This window comes from Morus notabilis, unplaced genomic scaffold (assembly GCF_000414095.1).
Source record: "Morus notabilis unplaced genomic scaffold, ASM41409v2 Scaffold360, whole genome shotgun sequence".
Lineage (NCBI taxonomy): Eukaryota > Viridiplantae > Streptophyta > Magnoliopsida > Rosales > Moraceae > Morus > Morus notabilis.
This window is the reverse complement of record NW_010367232.1, coordinates 236,015-262,039: the sequence shown is the minus strand read 5'-3', so window position 1 is coordinate 262,039 and position 26,025 is coordinate 236,015. Positions and strand designations below refer to the sequence as shown.

General features: G+C 38.9%; 1 protein-coding gene across 1 annotated transcript; it reads right to left on the bottom strand.

Annotated features, from left to right (window-relative positions):
* Positions 1–161: 161 nt before the first annotated feature.
* On the bottom strand, positions 162–24,064 carry LOC21393298 (INO80 complex subunit D). The gene is made up of 2 exons (XM_024174772.1): positions 23,418–24,064; positions 162–825 (listed from the first exon to the last, which is right to left on the bottom strand). The coding sequence occupies exons 1-2, from the start codon at positions 23,951–23,953 to the stop codon at positions 576–578; spliced, it is 786 nt and encodes a 261-aa protein (XP_024030540.1). The 5' UTR covers positions 23,954–24,064; the 3' UTR covers positions 162–575.
* Positions 24,065–26,025: the final 1,961 nt, after the last annotated feature.

Genomic DNA, 26,025 nt, shown 5'->3' with positions numbered 1-26,025 from the left:
AAAAACATGCTTGACGGCCAAGTGAAACAGCCTTAATTGGGTACAAACCAGTATCAAGTGTTCCCAAATCACCAATTAGATCAAAGGCCAATCTTCTATGCAGATATTATTCAACTACTTAAATTGCTTCAGTCACCTGCTAAATTGAGGAACCCATGGTATAGGCCAAGGAAAATTACCAGGTTCTCATTGGAAGTCAGTAAGTCACATGTCTCTCCAGCCATCTGGTGAAAGCTTCACATTCTTTTTGTGCACAATCATAAATGAGTGATTATACAATCCACGACTAGAATTTCAAAAACATTGATCTAATTACAGACAACAAAATCGTCAAGACATAGGTTATTCATCAATCTACATCAATTCTTGCTGAAAAAGATTACAGCAAAGAAGCCCTCGTGAAAATGAGCAAAGAAGTCATGAAGAAATGAAGTGTCTTGATTCCTGCCTAAGCACAATATATGTTCTCCGAGGCAAGTCGGTTTATCGTCCGATAGAAAATCTCTCTCCCTATGCAGCAGTATCAAGAAATTTCACAACCACCACAAAAGCCTAAGAAACATCTGGCTCATATCCTACTTCGGCTCCACCTTATAGACGCTAGCCTTTCGAGCAGCTCTCCTTTTGCTTTGGATTTGGCAGACGTACTCGGCAACAATGACATGGAATTTCGGAGCAAGGTTGGTTAGTGAAGAGACATTAAGACCGGCCTTTCTTAGGTCCCTTATGAGACATTTTTCACCCTTCTGAAAATGAGTGGGGCAAAGAGGAGGGACTGTGGATCTCAATATTGGTTTACAGCATTTAAGAGGCCCTGATTGCATACTGAAACACGGGAAAGTATGTTTACTAACTAAATGAAAGTACACAGATCATTTTCAATAAAAACTTGACCGAATAGTCATTTCCATGCAGTAAACAGTGAAACTTAAAAGGCAAAACACAAAACACGGTGAAAACTCACACAACATACACGCTCAAGAAAGTCTAAACTATTTCATTACATTGACAAAAGTAAATCGGCACCAAGGTTCAACAATCGGCACCTTTCTAGTCATTCAATCTGGTGAGTAAAGAGCTTCTTTATCTGTTTCAGCTGGTTTAAACTTCTGTTTTAATCGTTACTCGGCATGAAATTGTAAAATATCTGCGAACAGATAAAATAATGATAATAAATGCTAGCAATCAGGCGACGACAAATAAAACATGCAATTCTCACCAGTAACATTTTTATCCACTAATGTTTCCAAATTGATATATCGACATCATAAGTGCCTGCTTGTTTATCATCTTTGACTCTTTGTATTGCAATTTGACATTGTCTTGAACAGACAAAAAAGCACGATGTTATTGGCCACAAATTATCACGGTCAACTATTGTTGGAAGATTCAGTCTAGCTGTTACCGAATATGATGAGATTCTTGTTGTAAATGTAGAATAGGTCAACTCTCTAAATTAGGAAGGTTAGGTGGTTGTGATTAATTGATAGATTCTTAAGACTAATTAGTTGATTAGTTTCCTATTCTAGTTAGTTTCCTTTTCTTGTATTTTCTCTTCTATAAGAGAAACCGTGTAACACACCTTATGAAATATATACCAGAAAATATACCTTTTTCCACTTGGTATCATAACAGAATATACAGCCCCTGTTTTACTCTGTTTTTCTGATCCAAAACAAAGTATCGTTCTAGGGAATCAATCTCAGATTTATGAGTTGACCCTAAAGCTAGGAGAGATTCGACAAGGGGAAGACAGCGGCACGAAGTACTACAACTCCCTGAAAAGGATCTGGCAAGACTTGGACCTCTTCAACGACTATGAGTGGAGCTCCACAGAGGACTGTAACCACTATAAAAAGGTAGTAGAGGATAACCGAATTTTTAAATTTCTTGCTGGTCTTAATGCTGATCTTGATGAAGTTAGGGGAAGGATAATTGGAAGAAGGCCCCTACCACCTATTGGTGAAGTGTTTTCTGAAGTAAGACGCGAAGAAACACGTCATAATGTCATGCTTGGAAAAAAGGGACTTGCTGGTTCTGGTACAGGTCCTTTGGAGGCCCCAGCATTAGCTGCTACTGATGCTGCCCACCGCAAGAACTACGCTTATCCACAGCGGTTTGATGGACGAACCCGTGTGTGGTGTAATTTCTGCAATAAGCCCCATCATACACAGGATACTTGCTGGAAAATTCATGGCAAACCAGCAAATTGGAAAAACAGCAACTCTGATGATAAACAAAGCAGAGGAACTCCTTCAACAAATGAAGCAGAATCGGTCTCACTCTCCACCGAGCAGATGAATCAGCTTCTTAAACTGCTAAAATCCAATTCGGCATCCGGTACTCCTAGCGTTTCCTTAGCTCAAACGGGTAGTAATCCTAATGCTCTTTCCTGCTCCTTAAAACACTGTACCATGGATTATCGATTCACGTGCCTCAGATCATATGACCAGTTTCTCTCATTTATTTCATACCTATTCACCTTGTTCTGGTAGTGAAAAAATTCGAATTGCAGATGGTAGTGTTTCCCCAATTGCATGCAAAGGCCAAATAAAAATTTCGGAAAACATTATCCTAAAATATGTTCTTCATGTTCCTAAACTTACATGTAACCTGTTATTTGTTAGTCAGATATCTAAGGACTCTAATTGTCATGTTACTTTCTTTGATTCTCATTGCCTATTTCAGGATCAGAGCTCGGGGAAGACGATTGGCAATGCTAGGATGATAGAGGGTCTTTACTACTTCGATGATCACCTCTTCAGTAATAAAAGGACTCCTAGCTTCGGTGGTTTGAGTTCAATGTCGATCTGTGATAAAATAATGCTATGGCATCTTAGGCTAGGACATCCTAGTTTTCAATATCTTAAACATTTATTTCCTGACTTATTCAAAAATTTGGACTGTTCATCATTTCAATGTGAAAGTTGTGTTTTAGCGAAAAGTCATCGAAATACTTATATTTCAAAACCTTATCGTGCTTCAAAACCTTTTTATATGATTCATAGTGATGTTTGGGGTCCTTCAAGAATTAAAACCCTATCTGATAAAAAATGGTTTGTCACTTTCATTGATGATCACACACGATTATGTTGGGTATATTTGATGCATGAAAAATCTAATGTGGAAAAACTTTTCAAAGACTTTTATAACATGATTGAAAATCAGTTTCAAACAAAACTCAGTATTCTTCATACCGACAATGGAACTGAATATTTTAATGAGCATCTGGGCCTTTTTTAAAAGGATAAAGGTATTCATCACCAATCCATATGTCGTGACACTCCAAAACAAAATGGGATTGCTGAAAGAAAAAATAAACACTTGTATGAAGTTGCTCGTGCAATCATGTTTTCTATGAATATTCCAAAATATTTTTGGGGAGATGCAGTTCTAACAGCATCCTACCTAATTAATAGGATGCCTACACGGGTTTTACAATATACCTCTCCTTTGAATTGTTTTCAAAAAAAATACCCCACATCAAGGCTTTATACAGACCTACCATTAAAAATTTTTGGTTGCACCGCATATGTACACCTACCTAGTCAATTTCGGTCCAAACTTGATCCTAGGGCAGAAAAATGTGTTTTCATTGGATATGCACCAAATAAAAAGGGATATAAATGCTAACCCAACAACAAAGAAAACACATGTTAGTATGGATGTCATTTTTTTGGAAAAAACACCGTTTTTTCACAAAAATTCTCTTCAAGGGGAGAAACAACAAGGTGAAGATAATTTTTGGATAACTGAATCCTTACCTAAAACTATCTTAGAAACAGTGTCTCCCTCTACTTCTACTCCAGTTTTGTCTGAGCAAGAAATTCATGTACAAGATCTTGAAAATGATGGATCCACTAGTCAAGAGATGCCAAACATAGATGAATCACATACAGGGGGAGAAATACCACAGTCCAATAAGGAGTTGTTGGTTTATACTCGGAGAGGAACAAAGAAGAAGGCAAAAGAACCACATCATTCTAGCACAAGACCAGTCAAAAACTTCGAGTGATGGACCCTCAGAAATTCCAGATAAATCCACTCTAAACTCTATTCCTTTCTTTGAACCTACTAATCTAGATATTCCTATAGCCATCAGAAAAAGGAACTAGAACCTACACCAATCATCCCATTTCCAAATATCTCTCCTACAAAAAACTTTCTGAAAAACATAGAGCATTTACCTCTAAGATTTCTGACTTGTTTGTTCCAAGAAATATTAAGGAAGCTCTAGATGATCCTAATTGGAAGTTAACAATTTTGGAAGAGATGAATGCTCTCAAGAAAAGTGGGACTTGGGACGTTGTTGACTTACCTAAGGGTTAAAAGGACAGGAGGGTGTAAATGGGTATTTACTATCAAATGTAGAGCTGATGGGAGCATAGAAAGATATAAGGCGAGGCTCGTTGCGAAAGGCTTCACCCAAACCTATGGGATTGATTACCAATAGACATTTGCCCCAGTGGCAAAATTGAACTCAATCCGAGTTCTCATATCCTTAGCCGTGAATGCTAACTGGCCCTTTACACCAGTTAGACATAAAAAATGCTTTCTTAAATGGAGATTTAGAGGAATAAGAATTTATGAGCCTACCACCTGGATTTGAAGGAAAGCTTGATAAAAATAAAGTGTGCAAGCTAAAAATATCCTTATATGGTCTTAAACAGTCTCCCAGAGCATGGTTTGAACGTTTTGGGACAACTGTAAAAGGCCATGGATATCATCAGAGTCAAGCAGATCATACCTTGTTCTACAAACATCCAATAGATGGTAAAATAGCTATTCTAATTGTTTATGTAGATGACACTATCTTAACAGGTGATGACAATGCTGCATTGGAAAGACTAAAGAAGAAACTTACAGATGACTTCGACATCAAAGATCTAGGTCCTTTGAAGTATTTCCTCGGAATGGAATTCGCAAGATCAAAAAAGGGAACTATGGTCAGCCAACGCAAGTATGTGCTTGATTTATTGAAGGAAACAGGGATGCTCATGTGTAAGGCAGCCGAGACTCCCATTGAACCAAACGTGAAGTTAGAACCAGCCAAAGCCGAAGATGTGGTGAACAAGGAACAATATCAGAGACTTATTAGAAGACTGATTTATTTATCTCATACTCGTTCAGATATAGCCTTTGCAGTGAGTACAACAAGCCAATTCATGCATTCTCCAGGACCAGAACACTTTGAAGCTGCGTACTGGATTTTAAGGTATTTAAAAGGAAGTCCTGGTAAGGGACTATTGTACCAAAAACACGGACATCTACAAGTAGAAGTTTATACCGATGCCGATTGGGCTGGGAGTGTTACTGACAGAAGATCAACCTCCGGTTACTATACCTTCGTGGGAGGAAACCTTGTTACTTGGAGAAGTGTGAGAAATTGTGAATGAAATTCTCATTATTTCTGGTTCAATATTACAGCCAATAAATAGGATTACAAGGAGAAACAAAAACTAGAAACTACCTAAAATAGGAAACGGTGAATGAATACCAAATCCTCTATTCTAGGAAACTAATTACAATTACTTTACAGCTAGCACTACTCTGTAAATCAGAGAAGATTCGGATCCTAGAGATCACAAAGAATCCGGATTTCCACACTCCCCCTCAAGCTAGGTTGTAGATGTTGAGCAATCCTAGCTTGGAATTAAGTTCATCAAAAAACTTCCTGGGTATGGCCTTAGTTAGAATATCTGCTATTTGTTGAGTGGTTGGAATGTATTGGAGTGATATCGTTTCAGCCTCTATCTTCTCTTTGATAAAGTGTCTGTCAATCTCGACATGCTTTGTTCTGTCGTGATGAACTGGATTCTTTGCTATGCCGATAGCTGACTGATTGTCGCATAACACTCTCATAGGTTTTGTAATGGGAATCTTTAGTTCACAAAGTACCCTCTTCAACCACATTCCTTCACAGATACCATGAGCTAGTGCCCTGAGCTCTGCCTCCGCACTGCTTCGAGACACTACTGGCTGCTTCTTGCTTCGCCACGTAACTAGGTTACCCCAGACATATGTACAATATCCGGAAGTTGATCTTCTGTCTGTAACAGACCCAGCTCAATCTGCATCAGTGTAGATCTCAATCTCCCTCCTTTCAGACCTTTTAAAGAATAATCCTTGACCTGGTGTCATTTTCAAGTATCTCAGGATCGTGTATACTGCCTCCATGTGTTCTTCTGTTGGGTCATTCATAAATTGGCTCACCATACTAACAGCAAAACTAATATCCGGTCTAGTGTGGGAGAGATAAATGAGTTTCCCAACTAACCTTTGATACCTTCCTTTGTCAACTGGTGCGCTGTCATCCTTTCTTCCCAGTTTTATGTTGGGATCCATAGGAGTGTCAGCAGGCTTGGATCCAAGCATCCCTGTTTCATTCAACAAGTCCAGCACATACTTTCGCTGAGAAACTGAAATTCCCTTTCTTGAACGGGCTACCTCCATTCCTAGAAAGTACTTAAGTGTCCCCAAGTCCTTGACCTCAAATTCCCTTGCTAAAAAACTCTTCAGTTTGGTTATTTCTTCCAGACTGTCTCCAGTCAGAATTATGTCGACCACATACACAATGAGGATTGCCTTTTTCCTGGAGGCTGCATGTTTGACGAACATAGTGTGATCTGTCTGACATTGATCATACCCAAATCCTTTTACAGCTTTAGTGAACCTGTCAAACCATGCCCTTGGTGATTGCTTTAGGCCATATAGCGATTTTTTGAGTTTGCACGCTTTGTTGGATGTTGTTCCACTCTCAAATCCTGGTGGTATCTCCATGTACACTTCTTCTTCTAAATCCCCGTTGAGGAAAGCATTCTTCACATCAAGCTGAAATAGCGGCCAGTCTAGATTGTAAGCAAGAGAAAGTAACACCCAAACTGTATTAAAGGTCTCCTGGTAATCAATTCCGTAAGATTGAGTAAACCCCTTAGCAACAAGTCGAGCCTTAAATCTGTTTATACTGCCATCAGCATTGTGTTTGACTATGAAGATCCATTTACAACCAACCGGGCGTTTGTCTGCTAGTAACTCCAATATTTCCCAAGTTCCATTCTTTTCAAAGAGCCTGAATTTCTTCCAAAACAGCTCCCTTCCACTCTGGTACTTTGAGTGCTTCATGTATTGAGCTTGGAATCTGCATTTTGTCAAGATTGCTAACAAAGGCACAGTGACTAGGTGACAATCCTTTATATGACACAAAATTGTAAATTGGATGATCAGTGCATGACCTTTTTCCTTTTCTCCAGACAATAGGTCTATCATCAATAGGAGGATTGACAGGTGTGAGTTCAGAACTAGTGTTACCTGGTGAATTCTTAGATTCAAGATTCGGATTGAATTCATGGTTCTGATAAGGTGTCTGCCTTTCTCTTCCTTCTTGAGCTTTGGGTCTCCTAGTGTAAACATGGAACTCTTTTGTTGCAGGAGGTGTTTGGAATTCTGCCTGGGAATGAGATTCAAATTGAGTGGCTAAAGTAAGGTCCTGACTTTGTTGAGGTGACTCTGTTTGGACTGGTTGGGATAACCCGAGCTCGGGTTGAAGTTGACTGGATTAAAGAATTGAAGATTCTGAGATATCGGAATTGAGAGCTGGAGCGGAATTGAGGGCTGGAGATGATTCCAGGGTATTAATATCCCAAGATTGGTATTCTTGAGTATAGTTCTCCCCCTGAATACCAATTTTGTAAAAAGGTTGTTGCTCAAAGAATGTAACATCCATGGTGTTATAGAACTTCCTTGTGACAGGTGAATAGCATTTATACCCCCTTTGATTGGAAGAGTACCCAGCAAAGATGCATTTTAGTGACTTTGGATCAAGTTTACTTCTGTGTTGGGCATATATATGGACAAAAGTGGAGCAACCAAAGATTTTCATGGGAAGGTTGGATAAGAGACGTGTATTTGGAAAGGAATGGAGAAGTGCCTGGTGCGGTGTTTGGAAATTCAAGACTCGAGAGGGCATTCTGTTTATTAGGTAAGTAGCTGTCAACACTGCTTCACCCCAGAAAAATTTTGGAACGTGTGTGGTAAACATAAGAGATCGAGCAACTTCCAGAAGGTGCCTATTTTTTCTTTCGGCAATCCCATTTTGTTGGGGTGTGTCAACACAAGAACTTTGGTGAACAATTCCCTAACTATCAAGGTAATTACCCAGATTCATTTCAAAGTATTCTTTTGCATTATCTGTTTTTAATACTTGTATTTTTGTCTGGAATTGGGTTTGAATGATGGTATTGAATTTTTTGAAGATTAGACCGACTTTAGATTTTTCCTTCATAAGAAACAACCATGTGATTCTAGTATGATCATCAACAAATGACACAAACCACCTAGTACCCGTGATATTTTTTATTCTAGATGGCCCCCACACATCACTATGAATCATCAAAAAAGGTTGTGATGCTCTATATGGAAGATTGCGATAAGATATACGAGTATGTTTAGAGAATTGGCACACTTCACACTCAAACATTTTTGGCTTTTTATTTCTGAAAAATGTTGGATATAGTTTTTGAAGATACAAGAAATTAGGGTGGCCTAATCTATAGTGCCACAACATAATAATATTGTCTTTATTGGAGGAAAAAAGGCTTTTATTTGACTCAACACGTACTGCACTATGAGTTTGTCCTCTAGGAGATCCCTCAGCTTTAAGAAGAAATAGTCCGGACTGCACCTTATCATTGCCAATCGTCCTCCCCGAAGTCAAATCCTGAAACTCACAAATTTGAAGAAAACTTAGCAACACAGTTATGTTCTCGAGTTAGCTTGCTGATGGACAAGAGATTACAATCAAGATTCGGGACATAGAGGACAGAATTTAGACTAAGGTCCTTTGAAATAATAATAGAACCTGTTCTGGCTACTCTAGAGTGAGATCCATCAGCTATTGTCACTGTAACATTTTCTTGACACGGATTGTACTTGTGAAACATTGAGATATCTCCTGTCATATGATCGGCGGCTCCCGAATCTACAATCCATGACTTTGGATTTTCGGATTTTACAGAAAAGGCACTAATGTGATTACCTTTTTGTGCTACTGAGCCTGTTCCGATGATGTTGTGACTGGTATCCTGCTGTGAGAACATTTTCTGTAGGGTCTCAAGTTGTTCTTTGTTGAAAGGACTTGATTCGATGGAAGGTGTTCCTTCTTCTGCTGCAGCATGATTGCCACGGCTTTCTCTGTCAGGAGCAGGTCTTGAGGGTTTCCAATCTGCAGGCTTGCCATGGATCTTCCAGCAGGTATCTCGGGTATGGCCAGGTTTTCTACAGTGTTCACACCATGCTCTTCCCTTCTTTCCCCGATTGTCACTGCTGTTAGGTTGAAAACCTCTAACAGTAAGGGCTGAACTTTGATCTGCAGATGGATTACCCAGAACATCCCCCATCATCACCTTCTTCCTGCTCTTTTCTCTTCGCACCTCGGAGAAGGCTTCACGGATGCTGGGCAAGGGTTTCATTCCCAGAATTCTCCCTAAACCTCATCAAGATTCTTATTAAGTCCCATAAGAAACTTGAATATCCTTTTCTTTTCAACTATCTCTCTGAATTTCTTTGCATCATTAGGACATTCCCAATGATGTTCCTCAAATACATCCAGTCGTTGCCAATGGCGAGTTAAAATGCCATAATATTGAGTGACATTAAGATCCCCTTGCCGAAGATCATGAAGACTGCTCTCAGTCTCAAATATCTCTGAGGTGTTTTCCTTGCTGGAATAGAATTCCTTTGCTGCCTCCCAGATTTCCTGTGCCGTGCTGTAGAGAAGAAAATTCTCGCCAATTTCATTAGTCATAGAATTAATTAGCCAGGACATTACCAAGTTGTTCTCCACCTTCCATGTTCTGTACTTCGGATCACCATTCTTTGGAGGAACGATTTCTCTTGTGAGGTACTCATCCTTTCCTCGCCCGCAGATTAACATCTTGACAGATTGTGACCATTGGAGATAGTTATTCCCACTAAATTTGTCCTGTAATGGGAATTTGGATCAGATCCATCATGGCTGCCTCTGGTTTCGATGAACCTTTAGTGGAGGGCTCGGTTAACTTTTCACCAGCCATCCCGTACTTGGTCATCGGAAATTTTTAGAGGTTCAGAGAGTGCTCTGATACCATGTGAGAAATTGTGAATGAAATTCTCATTATTTCTGGTTCAATATTACAGCCAATAAATAGGATTACAAGGAGAAACAAAAACTAGAAACTACCTAAAATAGGAAACGGTGAATGAATACCAAATCCTCTATTTTAGGAAACTAATTACAATTACTTTACAACTAGCACTGCTCTGTAAATCAGAGAAGATCCGGATCCTAGAGATCACAAAGAATCCGGATTTCCACAAGAAGCAAGAAGCAGAATGTAGTAGCCAGAAGTAGTGCAGAGGCAGAATTTAGATCGCTAGCTCATGGGATTTGTGAAGTGATGTGGATAAGAAAAATTTTGGAAGAACTAAAGATCATCAACCTCTCACCTATGAAGGTTTACTGCGACAACAAGGCAACAATCTCAATTGCTCATAATCCAGTGCTTCATGACAGAACAAAGCACGTGGAAGTTGACAAGCACTTTATTAAAGAAAAAATTGAGAATGGAATCATTTGTATGCCTTTCATCCCAACCACAGATCAAACTGCAGATATACTTACAAAGGGACTTCCTAAAAGAAGATTTGACAGTCTAGTTGGCAAGCTGAATATGGAAGACATCTTTTCAGCTTGAGGGGGAGTGTTGGAAGATTCAGTCTAGCTATTACCGAATATGATGAGATTCTTATTGTAAATGTAGAATAGGTCAACTCTCTAAATTAGGAAGGTTAGGTGGCTGTGATTAATTGACAGATTCTTAAGACTAATTAGTTGATTAGTTTCCAATTCTAGTTAGTTTCCTTTTTTTGTATTTTCTCTTCTATAAGAGAAACCGTGTAACACGCCTTATGAAATATATACCAGAAAATATACCTTTTTCCACTACTATTTATTTCTTATATATTTCCTGTTGAAAGGTTTAACAGGTTCCCGCCAAACCAACCAAGAAAAGGGGGAAAAAAACATAAATAGATAAATAAAGAACCTACATATTGTATTAGCACTTATTTCGCAAGGTATGGCATTGACCATGTACGAGTTTGCACTACATATAAATCTAAACCAAGTTATAATCAAAATTCAAAACTATCACAAACATTTCAAAGTTACTACTTAAATATAAAAGCTTATATCTGCCTCAATATTTTCATATGCCCCCCCTTTTGCAAATTCAGAATTACTAAAAAATTCGTTTATAAGTAGTTCTCTTGATATAGTCTTTTCACAAGTAATTAATGTAGTAAGATCCTTCAACGTGCACATATACATGAATAAGAGAATGAGTGGCTTCCCATTACCTCATATTCTTAAAATGAAAAATTCAAACAAGAAATTGAAAGCTTTAATAAAAGGTATAAGATCAAGATAGCAAACTTCCTAAATCATTAAGGCCTTGTTCACTTCACGGATTCGAGTTTTTAATTTGAGTTGAGATGTGACATTTTGTGAGAACTTTCCACTGTAGCAGAAAAAGTTAGATGTGACATTTTCTTAGAGCTTTTTACTATAGAAACCTAAAACTGAAAACTCGAATCGGTGAAATGAACGAGACCTAAATAAATGCTTCACTCATTTGAGGATCACTATATAAACTTGCCCACCCTCCTCTATTTCACTACAATACTCCAACCTTCCAGCAATTAATAAGTAACCAAAAATTTTGGGGCTTCTCAAAGTTGGCAGTTCTACTCCAAGATGGCCAACTTTTGGCCGTGTCTAGCCTTAGTCTTGGCATTCTGCTTGATAACCACTAATGTAGCTGCAAGTGACTATAGGCCTTACTTGCCTTACAATTCTCCATCTCCCCCTACACCACCATTGCCACGGCTGCTTCCTCCATACTTTAACAAATACCCAACACTGCCACTCCTAACTACTACTACCACAAATCACCACCACCACCTACGTATTACTACAAGTCGCCAACCCCACCGCCTAAGTATTACTACAATTCACCACCCCCACCACACTACTATTACAAGTCTCCGCCCCCTCCATCTCCATCTCCTCAGTCTCCATACTACTATAAGTCACCACCTCCTCCGTCACCATCACCTCCCCCACCTTATGTTTACAAATCCCACCCACCTCCCACTCCATCACCACCACCTCCCTATGTCTATAAGTCACCTCCTCCACCATCACCATCACTTCCCCCACCTTATCTTTATAAATCACCTCCACCTCCATCACCACCACCACCTCCATATGTCTACAAGTCTCCACCACCAGCATCACCTTCACCACCACCACCACCACCTTATGTTTACAAATCTCCACCACCACCTTCTCCGTCACCACCACCTCCTTACCTCTACAAATACCCGCCTCCACCTTCTCCCTCATCGCCCCCACCTTATGTCTATAAACCTCCACCACCACCATACGTGTACAAATCTCCACCGCCGCCATCACCTTCACCACTGCCGTTGGCTTATGTATACAAATACCCACCACCCCCACCTCCTTACCTCTATAAATCCCCACCTCCACCTTCTCCCACACTGTCTCCCCCTTATGTCTATATATCTCCACCACCACCTCCTTATGCTTACAAATCTCCACCCCCACCTTCTCCTTCACCGCCACCTCCCTATGCTTACAAATCTCCACCCCCACCTTCTCCATCACCACCACCACCACCACCACCGTACGCGTAGAAGTCTCCACAACCACATTCTCCATCACCGCCACCTCCATACCTTTATAAATCACCACCACCACCAGTCCCCTCACCACCACCTCCTAATGTTTATAAATCCCTGCCACCACATGCTCCTTCACCGCCACTTCCTTATCTTTACAGATCCCCTCCTCCACCTTCTCCATCACCACCACCACCTTATGTTTACAAGTCTCAACCACCATCTCCGTCACCACTACCTCCTTATGTCTACAAGTCACCTCCTCCACCATCACCATCACCTCCCCATCCTTATATTTACCAATCACCACCACCACCATCTCCTTCACCGCCACCACCCTATATCTATAAATCTCCACCTCCTCCATCCCCATTGCCAACACCACCACCACCACATGTTTACAACTCCCCACCACCACCACCTCCTTATGTATACAAATCCCCACCGCCACCTCCATGCATTTATAAGAGTCCGCCACCACCTTCTCTGTCACCGCCACCACCTTCTCTATCACCGCCACCACCTTACATGTACAAATCCCCAGCACCTCGATCCCCATCATCACCACCTCCCTATGTCTATCAGTCTCCCCCTCCTCCATCACCATCACCCCCCTCCTCCACCATACATCTATAAATCTCCTCCACCACCCCCACCCTCACCTTCCCCACCTTACAACTACAAATCTCCTCCTCCACCCCTCCCCTTCAGCACCACCTCCCCATCACTATAACTCTCCTCCGCCACCCATTATTTACTACTAAGCATGAAAGTATTTGTTAGAAACGTGGTTAGAAGTTTTAGGAGACCTAGCGTGTTAGGCTAGTTGTTAGCATAAAGGTAGCCTATTTTTTAGGAGATTAGTTAAGCTGTTTATTCTCTCCTATTGTTTCTACTTTGTATATAATGTAATTAGTAGTAGTCTTGTAAATTAACGTTTTCTAAGTAAATACAGAGGCAGTGTTTCTTTATTGTTTTCTTCCTCTCAATAGCTTTTATGGTATCAGAGCCGTATTGAAAAAGCTACTGCTGAGTTGAGGAAGACGATGGCTACCATGGCCGATTCAGGTACGAGCAGAGGTGATGGTTCTGGGGGTAAAACCTCGCAATCAACCTCTACAATCGTACCCGCTGCAAATAACTCTGATTACTTATCTCTTCAAATCACCACACAAATTAACAGGCAAAAATTTCCTTCAATGGTCTAGCTCAGTCCAGCTAGTAATCCGTGGCAAAGGGAAGTTTGGTTACCTGGATGGAACGATTACGAAACCTAGTGTTGATGATCCCAGTTATTCATCTTGGGAAATTCAAAACTCAATGGTTATGGCCTAGTTAATTCACTCTATGGAGGATTCAATTAGTGATTTGTATTTGTTTTATTCCTCTGCAAAAGAAATCTGGGATGCTGTGACTATGGCCTACTATGATTTTGAAGATGCCTCACAAATCTTTGAACTTCGCAACAAGGCTCGCAATTTGCGCCAGGGGGAGATGAACATGACACAATACTTCACTGCCTTGAAGAAAATCTGGCAGGAACTTGACTTGTTTCGTCTCTGTGAATGGAAGGATTCACGTGATGGTGTCCTCTATAATAAAATGTTGACAGAGGACCGAATCTTTGATTTCCTTGCCGGATTGAATCGTGAACTCGATGATGTTCGAAGCCGAATCTTTGCTAAACACCCTTTACCCAATATTGATGAAGTCTTCTCCAAGGTGAGCCGTGAAGAAAGTCGAAAAAGGGTGATGCTTAGTGGACCATCATTAACAAACATGGCGACATCAGCCCTTGCGGTTAGAGGAGCAGATACTCGAAAAAAAACACAGACATGGTGTGAGCACTGTCAACGTCCGTATCACACAAAGGACACCTGCTGGAGACTCCATGGAAAACCTGCTAATTGGGTACCAAGAAACCCATGTGGAAAAGATGGAAAAGGGTTTCTAGCTTCGACAGAGGCAGAACCAAAAGAGTCTGATGAAGCTGTTATCTGAAAATCTTGTTTCAAGTAATCCATGATGGCACAAAAAGGTATCTCTTCTACTTCTACAAATAGCGGTCTACCTACCACAAGTGAGCCATGGCTTATTGACTCTGTTGCTTCAGATCACATGACTAGTTGTCGACATTTTTTCTCTACTTATTTTCCAAATAATAATCAGCATAGAGTTAAGATTGCTGATGGTTCTTATTCTTATGTTGCTGGAATTGGTTCGGTCAAAATAAGTCCTACCGTTACTCTTCAATCGGTTCTCCATGTTCCAAATTTAACTTGCAATTTGCTTTCCATAAGCAAACTTACAAGTGATCTGAAGTGGTCAAATTTACGCCATCTACTTGTGTTTTTCAGGACCCGTCTTCGGAGATAATGATTGGGAGTGCTAAGGAAGATTCAGGATTATATTTCTTTGAGAATAAGTGTTCTGTGAGTTGTCATGTTCATGCCGACACAAATTTCTCCTCTATGTCAAGAGAACAAAAAATAATGCTGCTGCACTCTAGATTAGGTCATCCAAGTTTTTTGTATTTGAAACATTTGTTTCCTCATTTATTTCAAAATAAAGATGAATTTCAATGTGTGATCTGTCAATTAGCGAAACATACACGCTCTTTTCTTTCATCCTTGCCTTACAAACCATCACACCCGTTTGTGCTAATTCATAGTGATATTTGGGGACCTTCTCGTATTCCGTGTTTGACCAATAAAAGATGGTTTATTACGTTTATTGACGATCATACACGAGTTTGTTGGGTGTATTTGCTCAAAGATAAGGCCGAGACTGAACAAATTTTTCAAAATTTCCATTCCATGATCAAAACGCAATTTAATACCAACATTAAAATTCCACGTACTGATAATGGAACGGAATACTTTAATTCTGTTCTTGGCGAATTTCTTACCAAAATGGTCTTTTACACCAAAGTACTTGTGTTAATACACCCAAACAAAATGGTGTTTCCGAACGTAAAAATCGACATCTTTTAGAGGTCGCTTGTTCTTTAATGTTCCAATCAAATGTTCCAAAGAAATTTTGGGGGGATGCAATTCTTACGGCGTGTTTCCTGATTAATCGTTTGCAAAGCAAAGTTCTAAATTTTCAAACTCCATTAGAATTGTTGTCTAAGTCCTATCCTGAATATCGTTATTTTTCTGAGTTGGATTTGAAAACCTTTGGATGTACGGCCTTTCTTCACAATAACGTCCCTAATCGTAGCAAATTGGACCCTAGAGCCTCTAAATGTATTTTCTTACGGTACTCGTCCACTCAAAAGGGCTACCGTTGTTATTCACCAGAAAAAACCTTATTTCCAGAGACGTGACATTTTTTGAAAACCAGCCGTTTTTTAAGTCCACCTCACCTGATGTTTTTTTTTTAGTTTCCAAAGCCTATGTCCTCACCTTTGAATTGGGAATATTTATGGGATTTTTCTCCTGCAGTTTCTCCACACGAATCTCTTTCAAATATTCTGCCCGTTTCTAATTCCAAATCTCCAGCAAGTTTGCCTCCATTATCTGCGGATCAAATCCCTCAAATCTCTCCTTCAAATTTAAATTCCCAAACTCGAAAATCTCCAGCAGATATTTCTCCACATTTAACTCCTCATATTACTCATGATATTTCTTCCAATTTGAATTCTTCAATTCGAATTTTCCTATGAATATTCTCTCAAAATCAGCTGCTGATATTTCAAATTCTCACTCTCAAATCTCTCCTCCAGAATCTTCTCCAGCTATCACTTTGAATCCGCTTCCTGATGTTTCACATTCCCCAATTATTTCTCCACCAAATTCTCAGTTAGAATCTATTCCCACTACAACTCCTATTCCAGATCCTTCTCTACCCGAAATTACTGCACCAAATCCGCCAGTTCCACAAACTGTTTTGATCTCAAAAATTTTGGATGACTCTAATCTTCAAAACGCAAATTCGACAGGGGGAGAACAAAGTGTGCCATTATTGCGTTATTCTCGAACGCGATACAAAAATCGTCCAGAGCAGGAAACATCTCAGGAATATAATTCTCAAAAATATAATCAGGAAATCTCACCTAGTGAACCACACTTATCAGATTCAAATACAAGTACTGACATAAGTTTGGCTAACCTGGATGTTCCTGTTGCTTTGAGAAAAGGAACTAGGTCTTGCACGGCACACCCTGTGTCGAATTTTGTTCAGTATGGTCATCTGTCTACTTCTCTTCAGACACTTGTTGCCAACTTGGCAGACCAAAAGGTTCCAAAGACCATAGAGGAAGCCTGGCAACAAGACAAATGAAAACAAGTCATCATGGAAGAGATGAGGGCGTTGGAGAAGAACCAAACGTGGGAAGTGGTGTAGAAACCGAAGGAAAAGGTTCCGGTTGGATGTAGATGGGTTTTTACAGTAAAGTATAAAGCTGATGGCTCTGTGGAACGTTACAAGGCCAGACTTGTGGCTAAAGGCTATACACAAACATTTGGGATTGACTATCAAGAGACTTTCACACCGGTGGCAAAAATTAATACAATCCGAGTTCTTCTATCTCTAGCAGTTAATCTTAATTGGCCTTTGCAACAGTTAGACGTTAAAAATGCCTTTCTAAATGGCGATCTTATAGAAGAAGTTTACATGGAATTGCCACCAGGGTTTGATGAAGGCAAGAAAGATGGAAAAGTTTGTCGGCTAAAGAAATCCTTGTATGGTTTAAAACAGTCACCCAGGGCATGGTTCGACCGTTTCACCAAGGCTATTCGAAAAGAAGGGTATCAACAGGCGCATGGAGATCATACGTTGTTCTATAGACATAAGAATGAAAAAACAACTCTTCTTATTGTCTATGTGGATGACATTATTGTAACTGGAAACGATGAAGGTGAGGTTGCGCAGCTAAAGAGACAGCTAGCTCTGGAATTTGAGATGAAGGATTTAGGGAACTTAAGATATTTCCTAGGAATGGAGATTGCCAGGAGTAAGACCGGTATTTCTGTATCTCAGAGAAAATATATTTTAGATCTTTTAAAGGAGACTGGGATGATGGGCTGCAAACCGATAGATACCCCAGTGGATCCGAATGTAAAACTAGATTTAAATTCCGACAGAAGTCCGGTAGACAAGGGGAGGTATCAACGCTTAGTTGGAAGGCTAAGCTACCTGTCACACACTAGACCGGATATTGCTTTTGTTGTTAGCCGAGTAAGTCAGTTCATGCATTCACCTAATGAAGACCACATGGAAGCTATGTTTCAAATTCTTAGGTATTTGAAAGGAACACCTGGCAGAGGCTTGTTCTTTAAGAAGACCGAAGATCGTTCAATAGAAGTATTCACAGATGTGGACTGGGCAGGATCAATTAGTGATCGAAGATCAACATCCGGTTATTGCACGTTCCTATGGGGCAATCTAGTAACATGGAGAAGCAAGAAACAGGCAGTTGTAGCAAGAAGCAGCGCAGAAGCAGAACTGAGATCTGTTGCTCATGGAGTATGTGAAGGAATCTGGCTCAAGTTACTTCTAGAAGAATTAAAGGTTGACCTAAAGACACCTTTGAGAATTTTCTGTGATAGCAAAGCAACTATTAACATCTCGCACAATCCCGTTCATCATGACCGAACCAAGCATGTAGAGGTGGATAGGCATTTCATTAAAGAGAAGATTGAAGATGGAACAATCTGTATGACTTATGTGCCTACTTCAGAACAAACTGCAGATATTCTAACAAAGGGTGTTTATAAACCTGTCTTTGAAAAATTGATAGACAAACTGGGAATGTTCAACTTGTACTCTCCAGCTTGAGGGAGAGTGTTAGAAAGGTGGTTAGAAGTTTTAGGAGACCTAGCGTGTTAGGCTAGTTGTTAGCATAAAGGTAGCCTATTTTTTAGGAGATTAGTTAAGCTGTTTATTCTCTCCTATTGTTTCTACTTTGTATATAATGTAATTAGTAGTAGTCTTGTAAATTAACGTTTTCTAAGTAAAATATGATAGGGTAGCGATGGAAGTTTTATGGATTCTTGTGAAATAGTTGCTAGAGACTTACCAGTATATTAAGGTAATTAAGGACATGTACGATGGGGTGGTCACGAGTGTGAGAATTGCTAGAGGCTACACGACAGAGTTCCCCATTCGGATCGGCCTTCATCAAGGATCTGCTCTGAGAAATCCAAGATAGAGTTCCTTGGTGTATGTTTTTTGCGGATGATATGGTTTTAGTTGTGAACATAGGGAAGGAGTTAACCGTAAGTTAGAACTGTGGAGACAGACTCTCGAGATGAAGGGATTTAAGGTAAGTAGGACGAAAACTGAATAGATGCATTGTAGGTTTAGTAACTCAAGTAATCAGAGTGATGGAATTTCTTTAGATGGTGTGGAGATTGGGGCTTCTAGAAAATTTAGGTACCTTGGGTCTATAGTGTAGTACGAAGGAGATATAGAAGAGATTATTCAACATAGGATTAAGGCAGGTGGGTTAAGTGGAAGAATGATACCGGAGTTTTATGTGATGGCAAAATGCCTATTAAATTGAAAAGAAAGTTCTATAGGATTGTAATCCGCCTAGCTATGTTATATGGAAGTGAATGTTGGGCCATTACGAGACAACATATATCTAAGATGAGTGTGGCAGAAATGCGTATGTTAAGATGGATGAGTGGCCATACGAGAATGGATCGCATAAGGAATGAAGTTATTCGTAGTAAAGTAGGTGTAGCACCAATAGAAGATAAGGTGCGCGCAGACCGCTTGAGGTGGTACGGGCATGTTCAACGTAGACTGCTAGAAGCACCAGTTCGTGCTTGGGAGGACATTCTTATACCAAATACTAGGAGAGGGAGGGGTAGACCAAGAATTACGTAGACCGAAGTCGTTAGGAAAGACATTTTAAATCTAGGCCTTCAAGAAAGTTTAATTTCGAACATAGTTGTGTGGAAAAGTGAAATCCATATAACCGACCCCAATTAAGATGGGATTAAGACTTCTTGTTGTTGTTGTTGTTGTTGTTGTTGTTGTTGTTGTTGTTGTCTGGGCATGACAACTTGTTATGCATGATTTCTTTATTTTGACCATATTACTTGATGCCTACTAAGATTACTAAGATGTGGTGTAGATCCATTCTGCAAAATCTGTGTTTCTTGTTAAATAAAATTGAAACTTACATAAAAGGACTATCCACTTATCTTATTATGTGTATCTCCCGTGTTATGTGGTCAAATATTCAAACAGAAGCATTGGGGTCGCCAATTACAAGTTAACAAAGAAGAAGACGAGTCTCTCCCGTGTTATGTGGTCAAATATTCAAACAGAGGCATTGGGGTCGACAATTACAAGTTAAGAAGAAGATCAAACAGATTCAACCCATTTTTACGGCAAGGAAAACATGAGAAAAAAAGGGATGGGAAAGAGAAATGTGAAGTTATACTATAAACATTAAGATATGCATAATATCTACAATATTCAACGTTTATAGTATTTCCATTATTCCAGGAAAACAGTAAAGATATACCTAAGTACTAGATGAAGTGACCTTGATTAGGTACAACAAATCTGAGGAGATGCTAAATCACCAGACATATTAAAGACCAATCTACTGACACATGGAAAGATTTTTCTGAACAGCACTGAATTATTGAAATGCCCACTTCCAGTCTGCCATTATGACTGCAAGCATCTAGGATATAATCAACGTTTAAAAATGCTATTTTCGGAATCGAGCCAAGATGAGATGTGTAAGCCTCGAATGAAAGCAATGTGTGTGTGTGTGTGTGTGTTTGTGTGTATTATTAATATCATCGCTATGAAGGTCAAAGATGTGTTTTCATTTCTCAATGAGGTGTTTAGGAAATGTGGCTCCCGCCTCTTTAGTTTTGTGCAGTGTTCAAAAGTGCACAACTCGAAAAAGGAATTAAGGCTTAAGCTTCACAAAGTAAGAAAAGGTGTACGCCTCTAGGCGGCCTTGAAGGGCGTAATTTTGTAGGCGATGGCCTAATTGTTTCTAGGAAAAAGGAGACAAATATCCCTTAAAGAGCATGAGTCTAAATTTTCGCCCCTTACTCTTAGTTAATATCATTTTTAGTCAAATAATTATATTAGTCAAAAGGGTATTAATCAAGAGTAAGGGAAATCCATACTCATGCACTCTAAGGGTAGGTTCAACAATTTTCTCTTGTTTCTAATACTATGTAATTTTTGGCTGAAATAAACAAATAGTGCCAATCCTGAACTCATTATCGACCACAAAAGAAAGGAACATTTTCAAATATGCCATAAAAAAGGTAACACTATTTTACTCTGCCACTGTTTATAAACTTATCTTATACCACTAATATCCTGCGAGTTATTTTTCATATCCTATGGGCTATATTTGCATATCCTATAGATTATCTTTTGTTTGCTATAGAATGTACATTTTTTCTTTCGAATTCTCTCTATCCCTCATTTCTCTTCTCTTCTCTATGCATGGCCAACAACCTCTAACGAGCTTTCAACTTTCATTTTCGACACCTTGTGGCTCATTGAAAAACTATTTACAAGCTAAATCTGGAACCGTGCCTTGCAACTGCCAGTTTCGCTGAAGGAGGTCACACTTCTCAACCGAAGTTCCAAAACACTCAAAACTTCAGATCGTGATATCTCCTTCATTTCAGAAGTTATTTCATACTCAGAGTGACAAGACGAATCTCGCCAGAGCACCACAGTATTGCCAAAATCCCTTTAAGCCATTGTCGGATTTCGCTTTTCGATGGGTGGTGGTTTGCACCGTCAGCACCAAATGCTTCAAAGGTCAATGGCGAGTTGATCTGGGCCCATAGCATCCAAAACCGTCACAGGCAGCTGAAGAATCGAGGACCTCCGATCACGATAAATCTTTGATCACTGAACTCTGATCGCAAATGCTGCAATGTCAGTGTGGAATCTCGCTGTCACTGTCGCTGGGCGAAGTCATCGTCGCGGCTTGATGGGAGAGAGCAACACAATCCGTTTATGGAAGGAGAGGGAGGGAGGGAGAAGGGGAGAGGGAGGGAGGGAGGGAGAGAGAGAATAAGAATGCACAAAGTGAGAAAAAAAGGAAAAAAATAGAGTGGTATCAATTTGAAAGAGACAGGGAGAGGGAGGGGGGAGGGAGGGAGAGAGAGAGTAAGAACGCAAAAAGTGAAGAAAAAAGGGAAAAAAATAGTGGTATCAAATTTTGTCTAATGGCCTTAACAATATGATTGGAAAAAAAAAAACGGTTAATGTCGTAATTTTCTCACAAAACAAGAAGAAAACTTGAGAGAAGTTTGAAGTGGACATAACGTTACTAATGATCACACATGAAGCCACTCAATGTCCAGTGGCAACTTTTTTACTTTTGGAAATCCTATGTATCTAAATATGTATTACAAAATTAATATACCAAAAGTTATGGTTTATGACTTTTTTTTTGTTAGTTACTAACCATCACTAGCTAACATATGTTAAGTTATGATTTATAACCTTCGTTTTTAAATTATTTGATTTTTCATTTTTTTTAAATTAATTCAATTTGAATTTGAGACTTACGCCTCGCTTCACAAAGGGAAAATACCTCAATACCGGACTGCGCAATTTAAAACCTTGGTTTTGTGTCTCTCTTATTTTGACCTACTGAATACATAAAGGGAGAAAGTGAGAAGATGGGTGCAAAATTCTTATATTATCTGAGAGGACATGAATGTTTATGCTCCTCCACTAGGGGGACATTCTTCCATATCTCAAGTTAAAGGGCCCAGGCTGATTTTAAAAACAACCAAGTAGATTTTGGAAACCTTATTTAGGAAAGGCCCAAATAAGTTAGAGCTTTGTCCACCTGCTTCAGCTAAGTTGAATTTCCTAACTTTGAAGAGAATCCTAATTCTTATGCTTTACGATCTTTGTGGGAAATTGATTACCTTTCAGGAACTTAGAATCAATAGTCATGCGGTAATACAGTGCTCATTTCTTTTTTTCTCCAAAGCTACAAGCCTCAAAATTGGATACGTTTTATTACCCTTAGCCCTTAGGAACCTGCATGCTCGTGCAAGCTTCTAAGAATTAACATAAGAACTCACTGATCACAAATATAAAACCAGAAATTCTGCTCATTGTATACATTCTATCTGTTGTGTGGAAGTACTACTACATGCATTATCAGGGACTCCAATCCACATACGATTAAGTAGAAATTAGAACTTCTTAAGGTCTTATGCTAATATCAAATCCGTCCATATATCTAGCACAACACGGATCACCTAATCTAATTGCGTAGTAAACATAACCCCTCAAGCCTAATCTCTTCGAAAAGTAATCCAATCTCGTTTTCTCTCAAATATAACAGGAATCAAACTAATTTCTTTTTAATATAATTTCAAGTCTTACCCCAACACTACCCACAACTTTCTAACTTCATAACCTCTGTTAACTTGCATTAATAAAACCAAAGAAAAGAAAAGAAAAGAAAACTCTCTATACAAGCAATTTTGTTCAACAATTCACGACTAAAATCACAACTCACAGTTCAAAGAACGAAAACAACAAGATATATCTTCCTATTACCTCCAACAAAATAGAAACCAAAATCAATACTACTTTCTCAGCAACCAAACAGCCATCACATCAAAAGAATATCAAGCAACCAACAGAAAATAATCGATTATTAAAAGGAAAAAACAACAATAATAAAAAAGGAAGAACAAAAGTACCTCTTGATGACGTATTGGCAACCCCTGTAGAGCTTCTGCTGAGGATCGTTGAGAATATGAGCGTGACAGAACTTCGTCAACGCCATTGCTTTCGTCTTGCACCCGGTCACTTGGCACCTCTTGATATCGTCTCCTCCACCGGAATTCCCTAACCCTAACCCTAGCTTTCCGTTCTCGGCAATGGCCGCGGCGGCGGCGGCGGTCTCGTCGTCTTTGAAGGGGCTCTTGCCGAAGGTCCAGTAGTAGTCTCTGTGCTTGGCCTTGAGATCCTCCATGAGAACCCAGTAGTGGTGCCGGTAGACGCGAGCGAGCTGCTTGGCTAGGCGACAACGGCGTTCGAGGACCTCGCGGCGGCTGAGCCAGGCGGACTTCGCGAGGGCAGCGTCGCGGTCGGAGCCGTCGATTGTCATCGGAGAGGAAGGGGAGGGCGAGGGAGGAGAGGAGGGACACTCAGCAGCCATGGGTGAGCGAAGACCAGACGAGTTGAGTTGAATTAAACTGAGCCGAGTCGGCATGGGATTCTGAGAGAAAGGCATATAAAATTCTGTAATTTTCTTTTTAAATTATTTTATTTTATTTTTGCTAATCAAAAAAGCATTTAGATAACATCATGATCCTGGTATCTCGACTTAGTACGAGAGTCGTAATAATATTGAGGAATTAGTATCCCAACACACTTCAAACTTGTAATAATTGACTAATATAAATTCACTTGGTTTAGAATTTTTTAATGACATCTTTTTGTTTTTGCCTTTAATTTTTTTAGACACTTGGTTAAGAGTAATATTACTATAAAAGAAGATACAGATAGAAAATCTCTAGAACGTGAGGGGTTTTCTTAATAAAATCAAGCTTTGTTCTCCAAACGGCAATGAAAATATGTGCAAAAAGTTTCTACAGTCTTTGAAATCCTTTTAGAAGGGACATGTAGATCAAAGACAGATTTGTGATGATATCGAGAAAATTTTTGCTACTCACCCTAATTTGTGTAAAGATTTCAAAAGACTTTTTTTGAAACAATCAACGCCTATTAAGTCGTCGGCTGAGGTCTCGAGCTATGCAACTTGCACCCCAAGTTATTGACTTTTACCCGAGAAGGATCAAACACGTGAGGCCAAATCGGATCGTGACAGCAAAGGATTGAAGGATCAAACAAGTGAGGCCGAATCTGATGAGGATCAATCAAGTGAGAAGGAAGAGGACAAATTGATGGCCGAGATTTGTAGGGATGTGTTGAACGTGCAGTGCGTTATGATAACTGCCAAATTTACCTCTAAACATATTGAACAAAGTGACTCAGAAAAAGTACTAAATCGTTTAGAGAATGATAGATATGAAATGGAGGTTTTTTTACGAACGTATGAAATTAACTGCTGAGAAGGCAAAGGAGTTGTTGGCTAAGCTCTAAATATCAAAATATGATGAGTTGGATATTCAAGAATCTATCGATAAATACCTATCTCCTATAAATCGAAGATGCATTGAACAAATATACGGCGTATGTGGCTCGAATACGATAGCAATGTTACGCGAAAAGCCATCAAAAACCTTGCTTAATATAATTCATCGGTTAAAGAACAAAGAAAAAGAATGTGCATCTATTTTAGAGGAGTATATGAAAGTTAGTGCGTAGTTTTTCTCAACGATTGAGTTAGAAGCTAGTAGTTTATTTGTTTATTTTTTTTTTTCTTTTTTTTATGCATATATGTGAATGATCCATCAATTTGATTCATGTAATAATTTCAAACTGCCTTTGATTACTCGAATTATGGCATGAGAAGTTACAAAGTTATTCAATCTTTCATTTTTTATTTATTATGAGCCAACAAAATTTTGATATCATTGAAACTATCAATACTCTAAATTTTAATGAAATTTCGGGAAAAAAATATGGATATGAATAGAAACAACGATAAGAAAATGAAGATTTATTTTAAGACAACATTTATTTATAATGTTTTAGAATCTGATAAACATTAAATAAGTAAATGAACTTTACATAAAAACTTCACTCATATTATATTCAAATCTCAATACAAGTACTAGTATTGATGCAGGCCTTTATCATTTATTCTTTGTTCTCATTTTAATCTTTTCCTTATAAAATCAAGTGTGTGTTTTATTTATTTCTTTCTTTTTTGGTAAGAAAATCATGTGTGATTATAGAAAGACAATTTAAGTACTTGTTATTCCATAATCCTATATGACCTTGCCCATCATAGAGTTCTAACGGAGAATTCTCTTTCAACTAACATCAAATAAGGATGATTAAATTATTTAATTTAAATAGTTTGTACTTTATCGTATAATTATTTAATTTACCTTATGCCTAGTTTTTAGATTAGATTAGTATTAGATTCAAATTAAGATATTAAATTAGTGTATTTATCTTATTACTGTTTAAGTTAGTTTATCCCAATTATTTAGATATTAATTAAATAAGTATTGAATTCAAATTCAAATTCCTTATACAAGTATATATATTTTACGTTCTCATCAATAAAAAACTAGTACCATATTTCTTCAAAGTTTAAAATCTGTTAACATCTACTTGTTTTATATGTACAAAAACTACTCTATGTCGTCGTTTCCATTTTGATTATGCTGC

What these genes read in the sequence shown, in the direction of transcription:
- LOC21393298 (XM_024174772.1), bottom strand. Translation starts at nt 23,953, where the DNA reads ATGCCTTTCTCTCAGAATCCCATGCCGACTCGGCTCAGTTTAATTCAA. An exon ending in TGCCAATACGTCATCAAGAG is followed by an intron (nt 826 to 23,417) that starts GTACTTTTGTTC and finishes CCCGTGTTTCAG; the next exon opens with TATGCAATCAGGGCCTCTTA.